This window comes from Empidonax traillii, unplaced genomic scaffold (assembly GCF_003031625.1).
Source record: "Empidonax traillii isolate 1590-97213 ecotype Southwest subspecies unplaced genomic scaffold, ASM303162v1 scaffold230:size732421, whole genome shotgun sequence".
NCBI lineage: Eukaryota > Metazoa > Chordata > Aves > Passeriformes > Tyrannidae > Empidonax > Empidonax traillii.
The window spans coordinates 535,889-555,188 of record NW_020955423.1 but is presented as its reverse complement, the minus strand read 5'-3'; the positions used below and the strand labels follow the sequence as shown (position 1 = coordinate 555,188).

Here is a 19,300-nt window from a genome sequence, read left to right as displayed (position 1 = left end):
AAGTGATTTTATCTTCCTCTAGTAGTCTTGGTGTTTATTTAGACTACAATACAGTATTTAAGTACAGAACTTACATCTGTAATGTGCGTGTTTTGGAATTACATGGGTACATCTTTCCCTGCCCCACACAGGTAAGTTTTGTGTTGCATCCATGATTTTTATGGAAGCATCTGAACCTGTCCAAGCACCTTGAATACTTCCATCTGTCCTGATGTCTCCCACCCTGTTCTTGGGGGTTAATTGGGCCTGAAGGAAGAGAGCCATGGAAAAGAGAGCCAGTGGAGCTTTAATTCAAAATAAAGAGAAAGTCCTGAACAAATTACATGAGATTCATAAAGACTGACAGGGCATGGCTAGAAAAACCAAACCACAGAAACTTGTGCAGGGCTGCCCTGCCCCACAGCATCACATGGCGTGGCATCATTCCCTGTCAGCAGCCATGGAATCCAGCTGATGGAAATTCACTTTTGCTCAAGAAAACCCTCCCCTTCGGGGTGAAAAGCTTAGCCAGAAGCTGGTTACACCCTCTGCAGTTTGCCCAGAGTGACTCTTGCCCCTGCTGTGCTGCCAGGTTGCCCCAGTCCCAGACAGAGTGGGCGCAGTTGCTGGAGTCCCAGCAGAAGTACCACGACTCGGAGCTGCAGAAGTGGCGGGAGATCATCAAATCCTCCGTGATGCTTCTGGACCAGGTGAGACCCCACCCTGTCCTCCCAGCCCCTGCTCCCATTACCTGGCTCCACTGTGGTCGCTCAGGGTGTGTCACCTCCACCGGTGTCTCCTTTAGACCCATCTTCTCTCCTGGTGGTGGGCAGCAGGTGCCAAGGGCTGTCACAGGGTGCCACGGCCTCTCTGTCACATCTGAGGGGTCCGTGCACACCAAAGGGAGAATTCTGCCAAAAATCTCCCATTGGCACGTTTTGAATTCAGTCTGTGGCATCCCAGTTTGGAAGAAAGACTGTTTCTTACGTCAGCTCTGGACTCACTTGCAGATTTCCTGGATGAAGGGAGCACACTCTGCAAGGGCCCTTCATAGCACAAAGCTGCAGTATCCACTGCCTAAAAAGCCTTTTGGCCAGCAGGCTGCTGAGAAAATTAGTCCATAAATTCCTCCTGAACATCGTTCTCTCAACCCTTCCCTTGGAGAAAGGTGCCTCACAGTCTCCCCACCTTCTCCAGTCCCCATTTGTCCATCCCAGCCCTGCTCCCAAAACTGAAGCTGGTGTGGACACTCTGTAGGGAGAAGAAGGAAGTCCCAAAGCTCTCACCACCAGGGTTTGCACATCCATCACAGTGGGGAAATCTCTTTGTCTTGCAGATGAAGGATTCCCTAATAAACCTTCAGAATGGCATCGGGTCCCGGGACTTCGGGTCAGATCCAGAGGAGAAACGGAAACGTTTCCACTGACAGGCAGGAATGCAGGAGGCCAGAGGACGGTGTGCAATATGTGTAAATAGGATATATAAATATATATATAAATATATATATATATATACAGAATATAAATATATATATTATATACAGATTTTAAGAGAAAAACAAAACAAAACAAAACCAAGCCTACGTATCGAGGGGAAGGGTTGTGACCTCCAACACTGGCTGAACTGGAGCGTCTCTGGTAGTGTGGGGGGAGTGTGTGTGTGTGTGTGTGTGTGTGGGAGGGCTGTGCTCTCCCAGCACTGAGCTGTACTTAGGGCCGAGCCCAGGGGTGCTCCCTGGGCCCTGCACTGCTCCTCTGTAATATTCCTGGCTGTTTGTCTGTCTGTCTGTTTGGTTTTTTGTTGTTCCAAAGGGAAGCATCAGCGTGAGTGCCCCCCCCTCCCCTCCCTCCCCAGCCCCCTCCCCGCGCATGAGGGTCCCTGGTTGACTGTATTTATCTCTGCATTAAAGGGGGCACTGTCAACTTTCCTTACCTTGCTGGCTTCAGGGCAGAGAGGGCTTGGCCACGGCAGCCAATCCCTGGCAAAACTGTTCCACGTTTGGAGAGGAGGCCTCGGGGATCAGATCTCCCTGGCCATCACCCACTGCACCCCTCGGTGCAGAAACACAACTGGCTGTCACAGCCTGGGTCACAGAGCAAGGCACAGCATGGAAAGGAGCTGAAATCCTGCCCTCCTGCTGTTGGTGCAGCAGGGAGAGGCGAGGAGAGGGTGGGGAGGGGGGTTACCTGCCTGCAGAGCCACACCTGTGACAGTGTCCCCTTTGCCTTGGCTGCTGTTCTCTGCTTTCCACGTGCTTGGGCCCCTGCCATTAAAGCCATCCCTGTGCTGAAGATCTGCATCTGTGCTGAACAGGCAGCTCCCCACGAGGGTGGGAGTTACCCCCAACTTAAAAACAACCCCCCCCCAAATTAGGATTTATGTGCAGCCACCACCCAGCTCAGCAAAACTCTCTCCTGCCCCTGGGTCTACAAGACCGTTGGGTTCATACCTTGTCTTATAAATTCCCTTCCCTGGGATAAATTTACATGTTTGTAGCTATGCAGCAACAGCCATCACTGTGGATATCTGTGACTGCATCTGTGTGCACCAAGGCTTCCAAAAACCCAGGAGAGGTCAGGAAGGGTCACAGGGACCAAATAAAGAGAAAAGGGACCATCAGTGGGTGGCAGGACAGAGCTGGGGGGGTGTCCATGGTTGTGAGGCATCTGAAGGTTTCTCTCATAAGCATTTGCTCTGGGAGTCAGTCAGGGGGTAGAGCTGCACTAAAAAGCCAAACTGCATTTGTAGCTGTTCTAGGGGATAATTCCAGACTCCCATGGGGAAGAGGGGCAGTGGGCCTGCACTGTGCAGAGTCCCAAAGCCCCACAGAGACTGGCTGGGCTGCAGGATGTTTTTGTGAATGTTTAATAAATGCTTTTTCATCCTGCCCAGCCAGGCAGATTAGGTGACAGGTGAGGTCCTCCCTCTCCACCTTGTCCAACAGCAGGATCTTCCCTCCTTCTGAGTGGCAGGAGGGAGGCAGCTGCAAGTTCCCAGTGTGGAAATGGTGCAGTTGTAGCTCCTCTGTTGCCTCCAGTGGGCACTGAAAGGGCAGGGAACACAAGGGTGAGCAATTGGTCTCATGCTCACAACTGGGTGACAAAAAGTGGCTTCTAAAACCCTCTCAAGCTCCCAGTGTCCAGTTAGGGAAGGGTAATTAATATGTAGGAGTAACCAACCTGCTGCTTTCTCCCAACCTGCCTCCCAATTCCCATGACCAAGTGCTAAACACAACATGTCCCACAGAAAACTCACATTTGAAGGAGTGTGGATGAAGACAGGTTGTCAAAAAGACATTTAAGACTGTGAAAGCAAGGGTACAATTGGGGAAAAACTAGAGAGTAACGTGTATTTATGACTATTTATTTAATTTAATGCTGCTGACTACTGTACTGCTCCCTGACTTTCTGCCAGGGAGGCTGCTGAAATGGCTGCTGTACAATGACACTGAGGTGCTAGTGCCTGGGAAGGGCATTCTGTGGCTCATCTTGGGACAGGAGGGCCCTGACTCCCCACTGTGACTTGCCAGACTGTCCCAGGGTCCTGTTTCCCCCGTTACTCCCTCCCACAATTGCTAAGCACAGAAAATTCCCCCGCTGCCCATCTTCCCCTTCTCTAGACTTTCACCAAGCAAGACAGCAGAGAGGAGGCCCTGTGGTTCACCTTGCCCATGCCAGAAAATTAAAAAGGACACATAATGAAAGAAATCTGGGATTTTGAGGTCTCTTCCACCTGGCTGGGAGGGTTTTGTACTTGGCTGGATCTGATCAGTCAGGAGGCAGAGAAACCCACCTGTCCCAGAGGGTCACAAGCAGATGCTGCTGATCAGGGTTGGTTTCTCACCAATTTCACGTTCTCTTTAGAGTTAGGGAGGCAAGAAATCCACTCCCTCATCAGTGCATCCTTTCTCTGCAGCATCCTTCCAGCTTTGGCCACGGCTTTAGGCTTGGGATGTTCTCTCTGACTCCTTCCTCCCCTCCCTCCCTCAGGCTGGGCCCCAGGGACAGCCTTGCACGAGCTCTGTTAAATTAATCTGAGGCTGCACTGGCAGCTGTAACAATCTCAAGCACTAATATTTATTCTACCTGCACATCAGACTGGGTTTTTAACATCTGACATCTCTCCTGACACACAGCAACGTTCAGTCCTTTGTTCTGGGCACCAACCAGAGCCTTGCCACGTGCAGCATCCTTCAGGCTGAGGGAGGTTTGTCTTGGAGGCTTTAGGGTTCTTTTTCTCAGATTTCTAGTTATTTACTTTCTTTTTCCCACTTGGCTTGGAGTGGGATAGGATTCCTGACCTTTTACTGCCTCTTAATTTATCACGGTAATAATAAAAAAGGGGAAAAGCAAGGTCTTAAGGCAAAACCCACAATGGCACTAAAGATGAGGGCTCAAGCAAAACTCAGATTAAAGGTGAGGGTTTAAACAAAACCTGGAGGTATTTTCACTTAGATGCCTTTGTGTAGAAAGCTGTGATAGGAATCACCTGCTCCTGATCAGTCCCAGTTGACAGGTTTAATTCCTTGTGGAGCCATTGACAGTTTGGGACCACGATTGTATTTCCTGGAGAAATCAGTAATGCTTTTTAGGAGGGAGGTTGAGCAACCTGAATAATGTTCCAGGGGGTGCTACTTCCCTCAGCATCCCAGCCAAGTCGTAGCTTGGCTTCCCCCCTGTCAGGGTTTTGCTTCCCTGTGCCAGAAATCCCACATTATTTCCGCAGCAGACACACTTCCCTGCCCAGCCCTCCCTCTGACCTTCCCACCCTGCACTGCACATCTGCCAGGTGAGCTCAGCTGGGGTTTGATTTGCAGGATAGGAACAATATAAAAAAAAACAAAAAAAACCCAAAAAAACCAGGGGTTTTTGAAGCAGGCATTTCTCCAGCCAGGCATGCAAAGCTAGGAGCCTAATTCCTGCCAGGTGAGATGATGCTCCCTGGTGGGAGGAGGGAGAAGGGGGAGCAGGAGGCTTCAATCTGCCAGTTTGGATATCTGTTTTTATGGAAGAAGGGACATAGATCACTGATCCTGGCTTGATACAACCTCACCCCTGATAAACACACACCTAATGCTTACCTTTGAAGGAGCTGCTGGGGTTGTGGCATCTGGGCTGAGCTCAGGGTGGATTTGAGGCCTGGATAACTGCTGTGCCATCAGGCATTCCTGAAGTGGATACCAAGTGCATCTAGTGCAGCACCTGTGTCTAGGGAGGACCAAAAAGCAGGTTATTTCAGGTGTAAGATGCCCAAGACAGGGGCATTGCTGGGGCTGCACGTTCTACTTAGGAGAGAAAAAGGTACCTGCAGTGGTAAGGACTGGAGTGAGCTGTGGATTATTAACAGGATAACCATGTTTTTGGGTGCTCTGCAATTAACCCCAGGCACGCTTCAGTCACAAAACTTTGATATTAACTGATACTAACATCTGCAAAAATCCTTTCTGGCTCCCTTAAGTCCTATGGGAGAAGAGAAAAAAAAAAAAAAGTCACAGGGCTTTGATCTCCCCTAACACACCAGAACTGCTGCTGACAGAGTCTGCATTTACACACAGCTCAGGCTATGCCTGTCTGCTGGGTGACACCTGAGCCCTCTTGTCTGTTTTAGATCCAATAAAGGCAAACCTTAGAGATATGCAACATGCCTTCAGTGTAATATGAGCCTGTACTAAAGAGGGGAAAAGGTTTCAAAGCACAAAGCTTTGCTGGATTTGAAGCCCTGGCACAAAACTGGCTCTGAAATAGTTATGCCTTGCATTTGGCATATCCTCTCTAGGAAAAGCCTGGAATGCTAATTTTGGGAGGCTGCTCTGTGTTCTTGTCAGACAGACCCTGTTCAGCAGCTTGTCTGGGTGTAGATGGGGATAGACTTTCCAGCCTCCTTGACTCCTCAGCACCGTCCACATATCCTGCATAGAAATTTACTCTTACCTTTGCACAAGAAGGTAGAAATTTCTTTTCCAGGTAGTGACTGGAGACACTTTGGGTCTGGGTGCTTGATCAAGACCTTTGGATTTGCTGCACTAACTGTTCTAACCAGGAGCACTCTTGTCAGTCAGTGTCTGCTTTTCCCAGTGAGGACAGAAACGAAACCACTTCCTAATCCAGAGGTGGGACTTTTTGCTTCCACGGTGTGCAGAAAATCAGTCTGAGAATTGCTGCTTGAAGGAACAGTGCCTGGCTCAGGGGAGGCAATTCTGTCCTGTTTTCCCAGCCAGCTGCTGTCATCCCACAGTTCTTGACAGATCCTTGTTCAAACCAAACCCCAGGAGATCTCCCAGTGGGATCTCTGCCAGGGTTGCTGCCACTGACACGTTTCAGCGTGGACTCTGACTTAAGTCTTTTCAGCCAGTCTCAGCACTAGTTAAAAACACCTGGCAGGGGCTCGCTCGACACAAAACTGGAAGCAGAGACTCTCAAACCAAAGCCCCCGAGGTGAGTGGCTCCCAGAGCAGCTGTCTCAGTGTAGTTGCTGTGCTGATGTCCCCCCCCAGGCCCGCTCTGCCCCCCGTGCTCCGCAGTCCCCACAGCACGAGTCTCTCTGTGCCATAAATACCTTCCCTTTCCTAGACGTGCACACTGGCCAAATAATCTCCTCGTGTCTTGATGGACTGCTGGTTGAGGCCATTCCCTGATCTAGGCAGACAGCATGGGCTTATCCCTTAGCATGGGTACATGGGTGTGCCATGCCCTCCTCTCCCACACGTTTTGCAGTGCTTGCTATGGCTTTTCCCCTCTCCCCTCGAACCTCTGCTGCTGGACAATCATCCCCCGTGTCATAGATGGACTGACCTGGTGCTGTCCCTGCCTGCCTTTCCCTCCTGCAGTCTGTATGCTCTTTTTAAAGTGAATGTGTTTTAATTTTTATTTTTTGTTCAGTAGGGAAAAGGACTTCCTTCTGCTGAAGGAATTATATTTGCACATGGCTCAGGGAGGTTCCTCCTCTGGCCGTTTCTGTTACCTCACTCATTTAGGCCAATTCCATTGCTAACGTTTAAAAGGCCACCTTCCCCATCCCAGGCTCCTGGAATAGTTAGGGAATAAAACCAACGTGCAGCTCAGGTTCTAGAGCCGTGTGGTGGTCGTGTCTCCGTGTGGGAATCGGGATTTCGGGAGGGGCGGCTGTTACAAAACAGCAGCTCTATCCAGCAGGGAGGGGTGGAGCCCGCGCCACGGGCGTCATTCCCATCTCCACAAGCCCACCCACCTCCCGTGGACACGGCACTTACAGCAGAGCAAGAGATGGAGGCGCTGGCCTGGCTCTGGACACGGAGGGAGGGAGGGAGGAGCAGCAGAACCCTTGCAGCACAAGCGCCCAGGAGTGGCCTCGCGTGGCTGTGGCACCTCCGAGACGTCACCGTTCCTGTGGCAGTTCCATCTCCCAACACACCCTCCAGGCCTGGATAAAGCTGCTAAAAAACCCTGGAGCGTGTGTGTCCTCCCCACCCGGACCCTGCACCCCTGAATCGCTGTTAACTGCAAACTAATGAGGGAGCGGGTCCTACACTGACCTCCCTCCTGGAATTCACCACCAGAGCCCGGGATCGGGGGAAGGGGGGGATGGAGCACTGAGGTGAATTTTCACTGTGGGGTGGGGGAAGGCCCCCAGTGGGTTTGTTTTAGGAGTCGTGTGACTGTGAGGACCTTTGCGCTGTGCGCAAACCGCGGTGAAACGCTACTGAAATGACCTGCTAGAACCTCTATAGGAACTGTAAAAGGCTCTGCAGCCAAACCTGGTGTAAGTAGCTAGTACATGGAAGTACGGTATCAATTAAAAACTCTATCAACCAGACAGTGTGAGTCTTTGTTCTCTTTATTATCCTGCCTGTCCTGGAGTCTCTCTCCTGTCGTGTCCGAATACAGAGAGTCCTTGCAGAGACCAACCTGTACCACCAGCCTTGAAACGCCCCCTAATTTTTCAGTTGTTACTCTTTTTTTTTCCCCCTGAGATTCTCCAGCAAAACTTTGCACACCGTTTTCTCCTGCCTAAAACACCACGTCTGTCTGCAGGAACTGGAAAAGTGAAAGATATTTCCCCAAAAAAAAGGGCATCTCTGGGATATGGGGAGGTGCAGGACGAGGGGACGGCCCTTCTTTACCACCTGAGGTAGCTCTCAAGAAGTTCTTAGTTTACTCCTTTTTTTTTTTCCTTTTGACTCAACCAGAGGGCTTTCAGTGCTTCACAGGGGCTGAGGAGCAGAGCTGAAGTGGGAGAGAACTTTTGTGACCTTACCTAAAAAAATAAAAATATCACCGTGGGCTCAATGCCGTGGTCAGTGCTGGAAACTCTGGAGTTGCAATCCACTCCCTCCTCTGTTGCTGTGGGTTTGGAGTTGGGATTATGCCACGCAAATCATTGTAGGGAAAATGATAACATCCAGCTGAACTCAAAAGAGGGGCTGCTTTCCCCCCACCTTTTGGATATGAGGTTTTAGGGAACTGGTGCCCAGACTACAAGTGGAAAGTGCGCTCCAGTTGCCAGACTTGGCTCTGGATTTGGGAGCAGTCCTACTGCACTGTAGCAGTTTACTAGACACCCACTTTAAAAAAAAAAAAGGATTTTTGAACAACTGCCAGTTAGAAATCTGGCCTGGGCCTGACTTACTTACAGATGGAGTAATTTCAGTGATTTTTAGCAAACACATAAAAAGCAGCAGAACAAAGCAGGGGGAATTCCATAGGTGGGAAGCATGCCTGGAGTCACAAGCACTTTGGAACTACTTGGAAGCATCAGTGTAGCAAAATTTGTCAACTCTAGCAAGCAGTACAGGCTCCATTGCAGTAGGGATGTAACAACATCTGCTGTAGGACAAAACCAAACCTCTCCCACTTTAAGGTACAAATTCCACCCTGGCCAATGTTCCTGCCTTTTTCAACCCTTCCAACTGAGCTCAACTGATCTGCATGGGAGGCCAGAAAACAAATTTTACTCTGCTTAACCCTCTGAAAAGGTAAGTTTGCATAGGAAAGATGGACTTTACAGCGTGATCCCTGGGCAGCAGGGGGTCATTTAGGATGAATGCTGACTATTCCAACCAGTGAGTAGTTACCACAAGAAAGAATTAGGACCAACTTGGAAAAAAATGGGTGTTTTCTGTCTGTCCCTCTAGATGGTGCTGTGCTCTAGCGTGAGAGAACTGTCACAGAATAAAATGTACAACCATTTTATAAGGTGGTGTCCTCCTCCTGTGAGGGCTTTGCCTCCTGGTTATTTCTCTTGCATGAGGCTGCCTTCCTTCCCGGGGTTTCCCAGGAGGAGGTGGATCCCATACCTTGTCCTACTTGCCTGGTTGCTGTTGCAGGACGTGGCTCCACAGGTTACTCCTACCACTGTGTGTCTGTGTACTCCAGGAGTAAACCTGCTGTGCAAGGCAGATGGAAGGAGCTGAGAATACTGACACTTGCTAAAAGAAAGGGGGGACACAGGGGATTCTCATACTTACATCATCCTGCCTCCCAAAGCAGGAATATTTCAGGATCTGTTCTCAGTTCCAGGCACAGGGGCCCCATCCTTCCCACTTTATATATTTAACTATTTTAGTGCATTTACAGTCCCACCCTACTCTGCCTGTGCACGGGCAGCTCAAAGTCCAGACCAATTTACCAAGCAACTAATTAACTAAATTCTTCCTGGTTTAACACCAGTAAGACTGTTTAGTCTGCAATACGTGGTGGAACATCTCCCTAAAATGCCCTCATCCCCAGTCCTGCAGGTCAGGGTGACATGACATCCATACCCTTTACCTCTGCAATGGAGAACTGGCATATTCAGCAAATAAAGGGTGGTGGTGGCAGCAGCTAAGGAATGACACGTAACATTTACAAAGCCATTGAGGTGATGATGGAACTGAAACTCGGGAAGGAGCCGTGCTGCCCACACCCCCTGTGCCTTTTGCTCAGCATGCTTCAACAGAAGAGTCCTTTAGCAATGGGCTGGCAGCTCAGGATGGAGTCATGAGACCAAAGAGTCAAGGCTGTACAGAGTCCAAGGCAAATGGAAGAGAATTTACACTTCCCCGCGTTTCCTCCCGGCGGCGCAGAGCTCCCCTCAAACCTGGCTGGCATGTCATGGTCCTTCTGTCTTCAGAGCCCCTGCAAGGGAGAGAAAAGCCCTCTTGGACCTCGGGAATGGGCAAAGGAGGTGTGATTCCATCCTACCCTCAAAGTGACCGTGTGTGCTGGTTTGGGGTTTAAAGTAGTGTGACTACACCCACCACCTAAAGACACCTGTGCTGTTTCCAAGGTCCAGAGGAGCAGCACAGCCACGCTCCAGGAGTCTCCCATCCACTTTTATCCAGCCCTACACCACCTAGCTCACTGCAGGGAGGCTGGAAGGTGGACACACACACAGGCAGTGACGGAGTTTCCCCGTCCCCTACCTTGGTGCCGTTCATTCTGCTGTCTCCTCTCCGCTATTCCTCCACAGGCACAGCACAGTTTTCCTTGTTTTCTGATGGAATCGCAAGATAGTCTGTCCTGTAGTTGAAAGAGAAGGAGGAAAGCATGACCTCGAGTGCTACAGTGGGTAGTTTGGGTCCATTCACCTGGAGGTATCTCTGAGGTGACAAATGTCACCTGTGGAAGATGCTCGTGGCAGGAAACTCCCCTCGGCATAGCCAGGAGCAAACACAGAGTCTTCCCTGCTGGAAAATCTCACACATACAGCCTCTCTATCATGTACAAAGAGCACCCTTATCCATGCCAAGTGTGGAGAAAGATGGGAATGGGCCGGTATGAAGCCAGCCCTTCCAGGAGAGCATCTCCATGCAGTCCACTGGGATACCACAGTGTGGCCACACTCCCCACCTGCACTGTGGAAGTGTCTCTTGGTACTCCTAAACATTAGGAGGATTTTGGACACCAACTAAACCGTGCAGTAGCAAGGCTCAGTTTTCCTGCAGTCTGATCTGGCCTGGGACACCTGAAGAACCCTGGCAAAACAAGTGGGATCTCCAGAGATTCCACACTTACGCGTTTTCCTGGGCAGCCTCCTCTGCCTTGGAGACTTTCCTGTAGCAATAGACCATTTCTATCAGCAGCCACAGGGTGAGGAAGACCAGCAGAATATACATCATGATTTCTGAGATGACAGAGGTGAAGTCTTCTCCAGCTGTGAAGGGAATGAAACAATCTCTGATCGTGGGAGCACAGCAGCTCCAAGGACACTTCCCACCCTTGTGTCACCCCTCCCAACCCACCTTGCCAGAGATATCCAGGTGTCCCTACGCTGTGAGGGGGTAAAAGAGAGGGACCAGGAGAGGCTGCCAGCAGCAGCAGCAATTCCCCCAGGTGTCTCCAGTGGGATCAGACAGGCACAGCCTGGCGTGTTCCTCATGTTCTGTGCCACCCCCACATCCACACAGATTGCTCACCCTTGGCCTGCCTCATCCTCACGCTCTGTTTCCTCCCCTGCGTCCTTACTCGCCGGTGCTACTTGAGATCCAAACACAGAGATGCTCGTGGGGAAGAGGGAGGGGAACACACAGCCGGAAAAAAAGGAGGGCTAAAAGCTCCCGCCCCTCCCTGAAAGAACAGCAGAATTCCCACTGTTTTCTAGGCTAAGCCAAGCAAACCCGAGAGGAAGAGAGAGACTGAGGAGCACTAGAGGGGGAAGGAGGGTGGAAGCAAGAGGGTGATATCAAAATGGAGAATGAGTGGATCCAGCAGGGAGGGGGCGGCTGCAAGGAGACGCTGCGGCTGCCTGGGAAGGGCGGTGCTGTAGCATCCCAGAGCCGCCACAGGAGGAGCTGAGCTGGGAACCTCTGCTCCCGCCCGCCCAGCTGTGCCCAGCTGTGCCCACGGCCTGCCAGGCTGACCGTGGCTCCCCCCCAGCCAGCAAACAGCGGGCAGGTCCGTCCCGCTGCGCCCTGCGCGCTGCTTGGCAAGGACGAGGATCATGTGGCGGCTCAACCACCCTCTCCTGAGTGCTGTGACAAACCCCATCCCTGGAGGGCAACACCCCCAGCCCAGTGCCAGCCCCTCCTACCCTCCTCCACCACGGTGAGGTGGATCAGGCGGGAGCTGGTGAAGAGGGGCCGGTGGATCTCGAACTCGAACTCGCGGGTGATGTTACAGGTGTAGATGCCGGAGTCGTTCAGGGTCACGTTGACCACGGTGATGGACACGTCCTGCATGTCTTTGCTCCCGTTCCACTGGATCCGACCGCTGAAGCGGCTCGGGAATTCGTGGTTGGTTTTCCTGTACTCGTAGATCTGCGAGGGAACGTGAGAGGGAACTCTGGTTGATCGCTGACAGGAACGGCATCCCCCTCCAGCTACACCCGTGGATGTTCTGGGCTCCCTTAGTAACAGCAGCTATTCATATTCCATCATCCTTTACCTCAAAATATAAGGCGACTTCAGAAAAGGCAGAAAATTGAATTGTCAGGAAACTGGTGTCTCCAGCACACAGGCAGAAACACTGAGGCACAGAAAATCACTGGCACACGTGGACAGTGACACAAAAAAACAGCAATGGAACTGAAAACCAGGATCCTGTAGTCTCTGTGCCTATCAGCCACTGCATGTAAGATCATCTTGAGAAAGAACCACAGAACATTTACAGCAAAGACAAACAGTTGTTCTCGGGAAGCACTGGGATACTGGGCTGAGATGAAGGATAAATATGACAGTGGGATATTCTGGCTGACCACAGTCCCCACTGCCTGTCCTAGCTCACTCCTATTGGCATTCTTTGAGTTGCCACTGGTAAATACATCACCCTGAGAGTGAATCCCCATCCCCACTACCTTAATATGGTCCCTTCAGTTCTCAGACAGAAGGAGAATATTTGTCATCTTGCCTGGCCCTGCTCAATCAAGATGAAATGCAGCCACTGATCTAATGCTCCATACTCAGATAAAACAGCTAGACAGAAATGTGCACTCAGCTTTACCTTGTTCTTCATTTCTCTTTCTTGCATCCCAGTTGCCCCCCCATCTGCGCAATTTCCATTTTGATTCACTCCGAAAATGGATTTTACCTTTTCCCAACAGGGATGCAAAACAAACCCCAGAGATCCTCTCCCAGTCAGGATCACATTGCTTTCTCTGAGGCAAAATAAAGTAAATCCTGTCCTGCACTTTTCCTGGAGGCCAATTTGCCCTCCAAAATAACAGCTTTGGGATTCAGACCCAGCCAAGGGTACCAAGTGTCCCTCCATAACTCTGCTTCCCTTCCTGATATCCTTAAGATACTGGACTTGAGGTATGGAAGAAATGAACTGGAAATCGGCATTCACGTATCCGTGACCCAAGTGTTTGAACTCAGGAACAGATTCTAGCTTTTCCTGCCACGGGTTCATGCTGTGCCCAAGTGTGAAAATGGGCTAAGCAAAGGAAAAGACACTTCAGTTGCTGCTCCAAGATTGATGTTGGGTGAAAATGCTGCAGAAGTTGTGAAGACCTGCAGCTCAGAGCTGAACCCCAAGCTCGTCGCTCTGCCATGATACGAAAGCAGCCTGTGGGGCATTTCTACAGACTTGGAATCAGAATGTGGCAGAAAGCTTTTGTTCTTATCTTTGGTTCATACCTGGGTCTCTCTCCTTCCCTTCCTGCCCCAGGACAAACTCACACTCCCACAAATACCTCTTGGCTTCTCCCACACGGGTTCACTGGGCTGTGTTTCACAGCAAGACCTATGAAAACAAGTTCCCAAAACATACATACAGGTTCATCCTTTCCCCCCTCGGGCCTGTAGAACCATTCCACCACCGTGCTGGCCGTGACCTCTTCCCTCTTCATGCAGGAGATGCAGAGCAGCTTCATATCTGTTCCTTGGACAGCCTCTGTCTCAGATGGGACTTCAACACAGACTGCAGAACAAACACCAGCTGGGGGAAAGGAGCAGCAGAGAAGTAGTGTTAAGACAGGATTAGGGAGACATCAGTTATCCCCATCTTGGCATTTATGCTCACATCATCATCCCCCATGGAAAATGGTTTGATTCATTACTAGCACCATCTGACAACAGATTAAGTCTCAAATGTCAAATTTTACCAAGCTTCCTTCCCTGAGATATTAATAATTCATAATAATTAACAGAGGCTGATCACTTCACACAGATTCACCTCTCCAGCACCTCCTTTGCCACAACTTTCATCTCTCCCCTCGTAATTAATGCCACTTTACAAGCATTGTTCATTCCCTCCCATGCGTGCTGAGCATGCTCCTGTTCCAGCAGCAATTATAGTCTGGGGTGAGGGAAAGCCCAGAATTCCAGTGTGGAGGAACAGCTCGCTCTTTGTGCTAAGTTAAAAGGTCTGGGTGCTTTAATCCATCAGTGCGTTCAGAATCCGTGAGGATTTGCCACCCTTCCTGTCTCTGGGCTTCCTGGGCAGTACTGGGACATGAGTGGATTTGGCAGCAGGAGGAGTTATCGATTTCACATGCATTCCTGCTCAAAATGCTTCCAATCAGGTCTGTGCTAATGCTGGAAACTCTCAGCTACTGCTCTTGCAAAGGAGGGGAAAATCGTTGCATGTGAAAGCACATACTTGGGCAGGAAAGGATCGTTTCAGCAGGAATCGTCTCAGCCCAAATCCCTGCTGACATTTGTCCCCTGGGCTAAACAATCCTGGGCTCTGTCTGCCCAAGCCTGTCTCCAGAGCCCAGACGCTGACTTTGCTGGCTGCTCCCTCCTCCCCAGCCTCTGAGACACCATTAACCCACTCTCTGGAGCACGGCATGATCCCGGGAACTATTCCTGGAAACAGCCCGATTCCAGTTCTCCCGTACTACCAGCTCCATGAGTAGCACCAGCTTTCAGGGAGAAATAAGGAAAAGCTACTGGATCATGCTTCATTCCAGTACAATCAGATGCACACACACACACACACATGCACCCAACACACAGGGCTGGAGGGACGTGCATATCAAAATGTGGCCGTACTGGCAAGACCAACCACCCCTTTCCTTGTGGCAGCTGCAATTGCCATAAACTGATTCACTCCAGTTTGTACAGACTGCATGAAAACTAAGCACTAACACACGGCTTCGTGCCCTGCACACCCTCCCTGAAGGCAACTAAATGTTAAATTGCACTGCAAATTTCCAAACAACAGCAAGCAGCAGGGGGACAGGCACATGGCTTTGTGCCGTGAGTCTCCTCAGCACCGAGGTGTTTTCTCTGCTCGTACCAACTCCATCACATTCACACCAACTCTGCACGAACGTAATTCCCTTCCCTTGTAAACAAAAGGGGGAAAAAAAAAAAGAAAGAAAAGAAAAGAAAAAATAAAGGAAAAGCCGCTCGGAAAGCAGCGTGATGGGAACCCCGCTAGGAAATTCAAAGCAGCATCCTAGGAGAGGCAAGCATCAGACGTGGCAATGGAAGCACCTACCCCAGAGCAGCAGCACGAGCGAGGACGCCCAGACCATCGGCGGCAGCGCAGCCATTGTTCCGAGTGCTCAGCCTGGCCACAGGCTCCTTCTCCAGATGTGTCTCCGCTCCTCGCCGCGGCCCCGGCGCAACAGGATGCCGGGCGAGCAGGAGCCGCGGGCGCGCTGGGGAGGCGCGGGCGGCCGATCGCGGTGGCCCCGAGCTCCGGGAGGAGAGGGGAGAGCTGAGGGGGGCGGCAGCACCACGGACAGAGCCCCGGGGCCGGAGAGAAGAGCCCGGGGCCGGACAGCTCCGCTGGGCTCCGCGGGGCGCGGCCGGCGCGGCGGGAGGAGGATGCGCTGGGGCCGCGGGTGCGGGAGGAGGATGCGCTGGGGCCGCGGGTGCGGGAGGAGGATGCGCTGGCGGGCGGAGGCGGGAGGATGCGGGAGGATGCGGAGCAGCAGCAGCAGCAGCAGCAGCAGCAGTAGCAGCAGGTGCCCCGAGCGGGGCGCGGCCGCCGCTCTTTGTTCCCGCGGGATGCGGGGCGCGGATCCCGGGTGGGAGGAGGATGCCGAGGATGCTGGAGCAGCCCGGGCGGGGGGCACGGCCAGCACAGGCATGCGCGGCCACCTCCCCCGGCCCCGGGGCGTGCAGGGCTCCTCCCGCTCCCTGGGGCTCCAGAGCCCCCTGGGCTGCCTCCCTCTCTCCCTGGCTAGAAGGGGGATATCATGGAATTCTTTCGGAATGGACCTTAAACACCATCCACTTCCACCCCCTGCCACGGGCAGGGACACCTTCCACCAGACCGGGTTGCTCCAACATCCAACCTGGCTTTGAACACTTGCAGGGAATGTGGCATCCACAACCTCCCTGGGTAACCTGTCACACAACCTGTCACACCACCACACGGCAAGGAATTCCTCCCTAACATCCAACCTAAATTGCAATTTGCACCCATCGCTCCTTGTCCTGTCTCTGTGGCTCAGCACCACGTATCAGCATCACTGTCCTGCCTCCAAAAAAAGCCAAGGGGAGGGGGGGTTGAGGGAGGGAGTTATCCATGCAGGGTCACAGAAAGGCCTCTGCTGTAATAAGTTTAATACTGACATTTGCACGGCTCTGAAGGTCACAGTTGGAAATACTGGGAAATCCTCTCGCCTCATGTTCCAGCCTGATTCCCGGGAGTTTAATGCCAGCAGCAGGCTGGGCTTTCTCTCCTTGGACCAGGGCCACAGTGCCCTGGAGGGTTCCTCCAACTCTGAAGGTCACAGTGGACAGAGAGGGGGAAATGAAGCGCTTTATAAATGTGCTCCCTCTTTTTAAAGCATCTGCAGCTCGATACACAGCACAATTAAACCTGACCAACCCCACGGGGGAACGACATGGCAGTGCCAAAACTCAGAGTGCAGATGGCCCAGACCCACCCAAACAGGGACACTTGCAGCCAGCAGAAAGCCTTGAGCAGAGCAGGCACAGAACAGAACCAACACTTTTCCTCGACATCACCTAATTGTGTTTGTATCAGCAGGCTGCATTCATCATCTGCCAGTAGCCACACACAGCCACTGCCTCCACGTCACCCTTCACAGGCTCCTGTGACGGCTCCAAGTAATTCCCAGCTAAGGACATCCTCCTCATGCCTTGCTCTGCTTCACTGTGCTGACAGCACAGGTTGCTCTGCCCTGTTCCAACCCACGGCTGGCTGGGAGCCCTGAAACCTTTGCAGCCTGAAATAGTCCAGCAGGGACTGAACAAAGTCCCTACATGCTGGCTGTCGGGTTTCACTCACTGCTCCTCTGCTCCCAGGCTTGCTTGCTTTCCTTCCTTCCTTTTTTCCTTCTTTTTCTTTCTTCATTTCTTCTCCTACCAGCAAAATTCTTAAAGAAAACACCTATTTAATGCATCTCCAGGAGCCAGGTATGACTAGGAAGACATAGCTGCAGACAAGTTGCAGATGCCAGCAACCCAATTGCCCCTTAGAAACCATCCATCATGGCTGTCCAAACCTTAAAAATCTGACTTTTCTCCACAGGAAGACAAAACAGCAGCCACAATAGCCAGAGCCCATGGAAGGATGTAGTTTATTGTAGCCACTAAAGTATTTTCTCTTCTCCCACTGCACCTCCCTATATTCACAGCTCCACAAAGGGAAGGGCAGGTTAAAGCCACAGGATTTGCTCCCAATCCTCCTGGAACAATCCAGCCCATGTGTGGAGGATGAGTCCTGATGGTGGGGTTTTATGGGCACAGGAACTACTGGACAATGCCCCTGGCTGTCCAGTTTGACAACCACCTGTTTCACCAAGTTCCCTGGAAATCACGTGTATTCCCAGGAAGCACTGCCAGCAAGCACAGGGCAGGGATCAGCAGAGCTGCACTGTTTGTGCTCCTGCTGCTCTAATTACATCTATTACAGAGAATCCTGCCAGGGAGGAGAGAGAGGGTCCAAGAGGATTAAGAGGAAGCAGCAGCTTTACAACACTGACTTGGGCAGAGCCACGGACTGACCCCTCAACCCTTTCTGCTCCTGCCTCAGCACAGCCCTGCCCTGCTGCTCCCCAGGTAGAAACAGAAACCTTCTCTCCTCTAACCCCAGGCACTCCAGAACTCACCTGCCAAGCAATTTAAATTACAGTGGCAAACAAACATCCTAAAAAAGCAATGAGAATCACTCAGGTACCAACCTCAAGCACTTCATGCTAGACCAGTGTAGTAGCTGTTATTTAAAGAAGGGAAATTGGGCCCTGAGGTGAAAAAAAAAAAAGCTCTGGTGAAACTGGCCTTGGATTTGGGTGGATTTTAACCTGAGGAGTTACAGGTCAGGGAGGTCACACCCTCTTCTCCAGCTCTGGAGAAGTTTATTCTTTACCTGTGATTCCTCACCTAGAGCATCTTTCATGTACCACAGACAAGACCAATGGTAATTTGAAATAAATGCCCGTAGTTTATTAACCTGCCACAACCTGTGCTGGCTTTTGTTTTCCAAGAAAACTTCACACTCATTCAGAGACACCGTTTGCATTCAGAATGAAAGAATAACACAGTTCCATTCTTGCTGTAATCTGGTCTTAGCTGGGAACTGCTCCAGTGTCTGCCTGTTTAGAACAAGCAACAAACACCTCCCGGCCCTCTTCAGGAAAACTTGCAAATAAACAGGATTACACTGGAAGCCCGTTTGAATTGGGAGCCCTGGTGTGCTGCACAAGGGATGGAGAGCAGGGATTACACTCCAGCCACATCCCATAGGATGCTCAGCTGCTCCTTTCTGCCCCGACACAGCCCCGAAGCCTCCAGGTGTAACCCTCAGGGCGCCTCGGAGCCATCAGCCATCCTGGCACTCCAGGGGAAATGGGGAAGGGGATGGAATGTCGAGAGAGAAAGAGAGAGAGAGATCTCGGCTGTCGAAAGAGAAATCTCCGCAAGAGGCAGCCCAACTTATCATGCGGGGGTTGCCATGGCAACCCACCAGTTAATGCTTCATAGGAGGGGGAAAAAAAAAAAGAGAAAAGGCTGAAAAAGCTGGCACTTGTGCACAGGCACAACAAGGCGAGGAGATAAAAATAATTTCAGCACCCTGCCCCCACTAATCCCTCCCTGTCACGGTCCCCCGGGGCTGGGATTTGGGAGTGGGAACGCAGCCCTGCGTGTCTGGGCTCGCTGGCACAGCCGCCCTGGCGGCTCCCTCTGCCATCCCGATCACATCAGCCCCAGTGCCAGCGTCCCCTGCGCTGAGCAGCAGCACGGCTCGGCCCCTCCTCGCTGCCAGGAGCCGGGCACACACCCACCACCGTCATCAGCTGCTCCCAGACGGCCATCCCAGCCCCCAAAAACAGGAGGGAGAGAGCCTGAAAACCGAGAGACACCCCCGCCCCCTTCCCTCTCGCAGAGCTGCCTCCAGCCAGCACGGAACGAGCAGTGGTTTTTGCAGAAGGAGTCATCCGGGATAATAAATGGATGCCAATTTGGAGATGTTGAATTTAATGGATGTAGGCACCCTTCCCACGC

General features: G+C 51.7%; 2 protein-coding genes across 12 annotated transcripts in view; one reads left to right on the top strand and one right to left on the bottom strand.

The window, feature by feature from the left end:
- Window positions 1-1,537, top strand: part of GRAMD1B (GRAM domain containing 1B) — a 74,834-nt gene extending 73,297 nt beyond the window's left edge. For 9 of the 11 annotated variants that reach the window (XM_027888092.1, XM_027888090.1, XM_027888093.1 and 6 more), the window contains 2 exons: window positions 572-689; window positions 1,316-1,537. In XM_027888092.1, coding sequence (XP_027743893.1) covers window positions 572-689; window positions 1,316-1,405 — 208 coding nt within the window. In that variant the 3' untranslated portion in view covers window positions 1,406-1,537. The remainder of the gene's footprint in view (window positions 1-571; window positions 690-1,315) is intronic. The other 2 variants (XM_027888091.1, XM_027888084.1) reach the window with 1 other exon arrangement.
- Window positions 1,538-7,773: 6,236 nt separating this feature from the next.
- Window positions 7,774-15,585, bottom strand: SCN3B (sodium voltage-gated channel beta subunit 3). Its single transcript, XM_027888094.1, has 6 exons — window positions 15,318-15,585; window positions 13,645-13,808; window positions 11,965-12,190; window positions 10,950-11,088; window positions 10,358-10,454; window positions 7,774-10,070 (listed from the first exon to the last, which is right to left on the bottom strand). The coding sequence occupies exons 1-5, from the start codon at window positions 15,370-15,372 to the stop codon at window positions 10,391-10,393; spliced, it is 648 nt and encodes a 215-aa protein (XP_027743895.1). The 5' UTR covers window positions 15,373-15,585; the 3' UTR covers window positions 7,774-10,070; window positions 10,358-10,390.
- Between the last annotated feature and the right edge of the window lie 3,715 nt (window positions 15,586-19,300).

What these genes read in the sequence shown, in the direction of transcription:
- SCN3B (XM_027888094.1), bottom strand. Translation starts at nt 15,372, where the DNA reads ATGGCTGCGCTGCCGCCGATGGTCTGGGCGTCCTCGCTCGTGCTGCTG. An exon ending in AGGGGGGAAAGGATGAACCT is followed by an intron (nt 12,191 to 13,644) that starts GTATGTATGTTT and finishes GTTCCCTCGCAG; the next exon opens with ATCTACGAGTACAGGAAAAC. An exon ending in CCTCACCGTGGTGGAGGAGG is followed by an intron (nt 11,089 to 11,964) that starts GTAGGAGGGGCT and finishes TTCCCTTCACAG; the next exon opens with CTGGAGAAGACTTCACCTCT.